Below are 4849 nucleotides of genomic sequence, written 5' to 3'. Positions count from 1 at the left end.
GATAGAGGTGTTAACTATCACTACAATGGTAATCAATATTACAATATAAAAATGTATCATAACATGTACACCTTAAATTTGCACGATGTTATATGTCAAATATATTTCCAAAAAAAGTATTTAAAAAATAAAATACTTTTTTCAAACAAAAACAAGAGAAGCAATATGTATGTGTGTATATGTCTATATAAATATACATATCTATATATTTATATGGATATATACATATTATAAATATCTACATGAGGAACGAGATGTGTGTGTATACACATATATCCTCTGAGATTAAAAATCATTTGTAAAGATCAGAGAATCTATCCCTGATTGTTTGAAATGAGAAATGCTTTACGAAGTATAGCATTGAAACTACTTGAACTCTGGACCACTTATCTGGGCAGTTATGAAAGAATCCCGCTTTTCTAAGTAGGCCGTAGTTCTTGAGAGAAGGAGCTTCCCAGAATTCAGGAGGACTTTTAGTCCAGGCTACAGACACTGGAACAGTGGTAGTGCCTCAAGGAGGATGTTGGTTGAGATACCTTATCCAGAAAGCCATCTGGCATTTAGTCAGAAGTTATTGAGTTCCTTTGGGGAACTCTGGACCCAGGCACCTGGAGAGTGTGAGTAGTAATAAGAGACAGCTGGATTTGGAAAGAATTTCGATTCCACCTGGGCACCTCCCTTCCCTTGCTCCTATTTGCAGCACCAGTCTTCCCCTGTCCTTCAGCCCAGCTTCATCCCTGGCTCCTGTTTCTTGCCTTTGCTTTCTTTGATGAGGCTTAATGCTCAAGTCTGTGCGCACCCTTTGGTTCTGTGAGCATGTCTTTTATTTTGCCTTTGTTCCCAACTCTACCCTGTCCTTTGCCCTGGCTTTGCCTTTGTTCCCAACTCTACCCTGTCCCCTGTCTAGCACCCAACCCTCTCCAACCCATCCACCACCCACCAAACACACATCCCACTTATCCCTTCTCCAGGCCTTGAGTTCATGCCTGCCCACATCTGACATGAGCTCCTTGCTACTGTCCAGCCATCCATGCTGGTTCAGCTCCCCCACCTCATTATGTACAGCCAGAGAGTCACCAAGTCCCAGGCTGAGGTCCCAGCAGAGCTAAGGGACCATTCCTCTTTCAAAATACTTCTTTTAAAAATGTGTAACAAAGTCCCAACAGCCTTCTCCAGAAAGAGAATTTGCATCTCAATAGCCAAGCTCTCTAAATCCTGTGTCTACACCCAGGGTCAATGAAAGGAAGTACTTTCTTTGGAAATCTATAGACTGAACGTGCATCCCAATTTCAACCACTAATCTTAGAAGACATAATTTTAAGCTTCAAAATTTTAGTTGTACAGATTCACAATGAATGGAGAGGCTGTGACAATTATATTTAAATGTCAAATGTGTCATTTTCCCCTTACTGACAACTATTGAAGATTGAGCTACAAATATTTGATTAAAAATTATCCCATAAATAAAACTGGTTTCCAAAAACTTAGTTTTATTGGAAGTTTAGAAAAACAAAGAGCGTGACTTGTCTTGCAACAGCAAAGAATACTGGAAAGTTTGGAGATTTATCCCTTCATTATGAGATTAATAGAGATGAATAGAAAAATTTTTTAAAATGCAGTTTTTAAAACTATCCCATCACCATAATACATCATTATTTCATATTTACATCATCATTAGACTATATTTTTGTTTCTTACGACATAAATCATAAGTAATTGATTTGTTATATACTCAAATGTGACTTTATTACAATATGAGCATTTTTTAATGCTACATAGTGTTATAATTATTATGTTAGTGGTTACATAATAGACCCATCAAATTTTTACCTAACCATTTAAGTAATAAATTGGATATATAGGTTGTTTCTAATTATTTCCTGTTTTTTAATACTGTTAGTGTAAAATAATAGAAAATATGCATTTATTGGTCTCTGCCCCCAGGTCCTGGCACAGAGCTCTTAAAACCCTTGTAATTGTCAAGTCCCAAGATGGCGGCCACCATGAAGAAGGTGGCTGCAGAAGATGTCAACGTTACTTTTGAAGATCAACAAAAGATAAACAAATTTGCACGGAATACAAGTAGAATTACAGAGCTGAAGGAGGAAATAGAAGTAAAAAAGAAACAACTCCAGAATTTAGAAGATGCTTGTGAGGACATCATGCTTGCAGATGATGATTGCTTAATGATACCTTATCAAATTGGTGATGTTTTCATTAGCCATTCTCAAGAAGAAACACAGGAAATGTTAGAAGCAGCAAAGAAAAATTTGCAAGAAGAAATTGACGCCTTAGAAGCCAGAGTGGAATCAATTCAGCGAGTGTTAGCGGATCTGAAAGTTCAGTTATATGCAAAATTCGGGAGCAACATAAACCTCGAAGCTGTGACAGTTAAACATTTTATAATACTTTTTTTTTAATTTGTTTAATAAACTTGAATATTGTTTAAAAAAAAACCCCTTGTAATTGTCTAAGTGACAAGAGCACTAGAAGAAGCGTGGTGTTTTAATAGCTGGTCTTTGATGCTGCATTCTTGATACAGAGCTCATAAATCCCTTGGAATTTCCTGGGTGATAAGAGTATCTTCTGTTTTATTGAGACAACTCTTAGTAGTCTCCTGGATAGCTTCAAGATGGTGGCTGGTCACCAGAAAGACCAAGCCATGGTTAAAAGCTCAGAACTTACAGCCCCACACCCTCTCCAAATAATAGGAGAGGGGCTGGAGACTGAGTTAAAGATCATCACACGTACATGATGAATCTTCCATAAAAATCCCAAAAGTGTGGGGTTCAGAGAACTTCTAGGTTGGTGAACATATCAACATGCCAGGAGGTAATGTAACTCAACCCCATGGGAACAGAATTCCTCACCTGGGGACCTTTCTGAACCTTGTCCTATATATCTCTTCATCTGGTTCTTCACTCCTACCCTTTATTATATCCTCTACAATAAACTAGGAAACTGTTTCTCTGAGTTTCATGAGCCATTCTAGCAAATTTTCAAACCTAAGGAGGAGTTATAAGAACCCTGATTTGTAGCGGGCTGGTCAGGAGCCTGGGTGACAACGTGGGACTTGTGATTTGCATCTGAAGTGGGGGCAGTCTTGTGGGGCTGAGCACTTAACTTATGGAATCTGACACTAACTCTAGGTAGACAGTGTCAGAATTGAATTGAATCATAGGACACGCAGCTGGTATAATGCAGAATCACTTATGTGTGGAAAACCCACAGATCTGGTATCAGCAGTGTTGTGAGTGTAGTAATAATGTGGGAGTAAAGGAGAAACACAGGAGAATTTTTTTCCAACTCAGACAGTAATACATTTACTCCATTTTTCTGAATTTAGAATTTAGGCTGAAGTTCCAAAAACAGATTAATGGTAACGGCTATATACAAAACGGTATAAACATTTGTATGGTTCTTGACCTATATTGCTAAATTTCTTTCAAAATCAATAACCATATTACAGAAAAAGTTTTGATTTTAATCGATTCATAAAAACTCAACATTGCCATTTTTAAATTATTTTTGTTCAATCAATTAATATTTAATTTTAACTTGGCCTTCTTTGATTTGTACAGAGAATGAAAAAAAATCCATATCTTTATATATTTTTACATAAAGTTCCCTGAGCTCTATGGGGACAGAAACTATATCTTTCGTTTTGGTATTTCTCATATAATGTAGTAGAAAGGGAACAGAATTTAGAGCCTGAAAGATCTGGGTCCAGGTACCTATTTTGCTACTTATCTGATTTGTGACCTTGGGCAACTTATCCTCTCAAAGCCTCAGTTTTCTCTACTATGAAATGGTATAATTGGCTCTTCTACTTCATGTGGACTCAGTATAAAATGACTGGCATATTCCAGGAACCAAATAAATATTAGTTCTCTTCCCACACATTATATATAAGGGATAAGCAAGCTCATGTCTTTTCCACTTGATGATTGAGTTCTTAGTCTTACCAAGTTGAGTACATTTTATAATATTTACTGAATATATTTTTATTTTCTAGTATTTTAGGGAGCCTGGATACTTTGATCCACAAATCTTTCAATTCTGTTTTATGAGGCCAAATCTGTTTTTTGTTTGTTTGTTTGTTTGTTTGTTTCTACTGTTAGGGTGGAGACATTTGATGCAATAAATATGTGAGGCAAAGTCACCGTAAGAGGAAAACACACAAGGGTATATGTCTAATTTTGTGTTAGTTGCACCTCCCAGCCTTTGTTGGAAACCTTTTTGAAAAGTCTTCATTGGAATTTCTGTGAGATACTAACTTTATATAGACACACACACACACACAGGTTTTGGAATATGATACCAGAGGCTCAGGTGGGTACCAATATGAAGAACTCCAACTTGAATTTTTAAAAATTCAATATAAAATGACTTTTCTTATGTGGTTCATAAAGTAGCTTCTGGAAGTAATTCTAAAAACAAAACTACAAAATTATGTTGACAGATTATAGCCTGACTGATAATATAATCATCCAATAGGGCACTTCAAAGACCACTATATATAAATTCTAGATGTTTGCTACTGAAAGCAAGTGGTGTTTTTACTTTATGTGTAGTCATAAGTTGTAGGTCCTGAAGCAATAAACCTAGTGTCAAATGAATACCTTTTATAAAACTCAAGAAAAAGGTGACCTTCTTTTGCATTGAAAATTTCTATTAGTACATTAATTACACATTTCTAAAGTATTTACTGAGTACCTACTATGCCATCAGGGACATACTTCAAGGGATAGGAGATACATATCTCCTCCAAAAGTTAATTGTGTCAGTTAATCATCAAAGAACTAATCAGAAAACATATAATAGACGTAACTATACACTTGCATCCGAG

General features: G+C 36.1%; 1 protein-coding gene across 1 annotated transcript; it reads left to right on the top strand.

Annotated features, from left to right (window-relative positions):
* The first annotated feature begins 458 nt into the window (after positions 1-458).
* LOC118014396 (prefoldin subunit 4-like) lies at positions 459-2450 on the top strand. Its single transcript, XM_035010673.1, has 2 exons — positions 459-617; positions 1945-2450. Exon 2 carries the CDS (start codon positions 1992-1994, stop codon positions 2418-2420), a length of 429 nt encoding a protein of 142 aa, XP_034866564.1. The 5' UTR covers positions 459-617; positions 1945-1991; the 3' UTR covers positions 2421-2450.
* The last annotated feature ends 2399 nt before the right edge of the window (positions 2451-4849 follow it).

The sequence above is a fragment of the Mirounga leonina genome, unplaced genomic scaffold, assembly GCF_011800145.1.
Source record: "Mirounga leonina isolate KUSES-001 unplaced genomic scaffold, KU_Mleo_1.0 Mir_154, whole genome shotgun sequence".
Lineage (NCBI taxonomy): Eukaryota > Metazoa > Chordata > Mammalia > Carnivora > Phocidae > Mirounga > Mirounga leonina.
This window is presented reverse-complemented; position numbering and strand designations above follow the sequence as displayed.

Excerpts from the sequence above, each read along its gene's own strand:
- LOC118014396 (XM_035010673.1), top strand. The coding sequence starts at position 1,992 with ATGGCGGCCACCATGAAGAAGGTGGCTGCAGAAGATGTCAACGTTACT.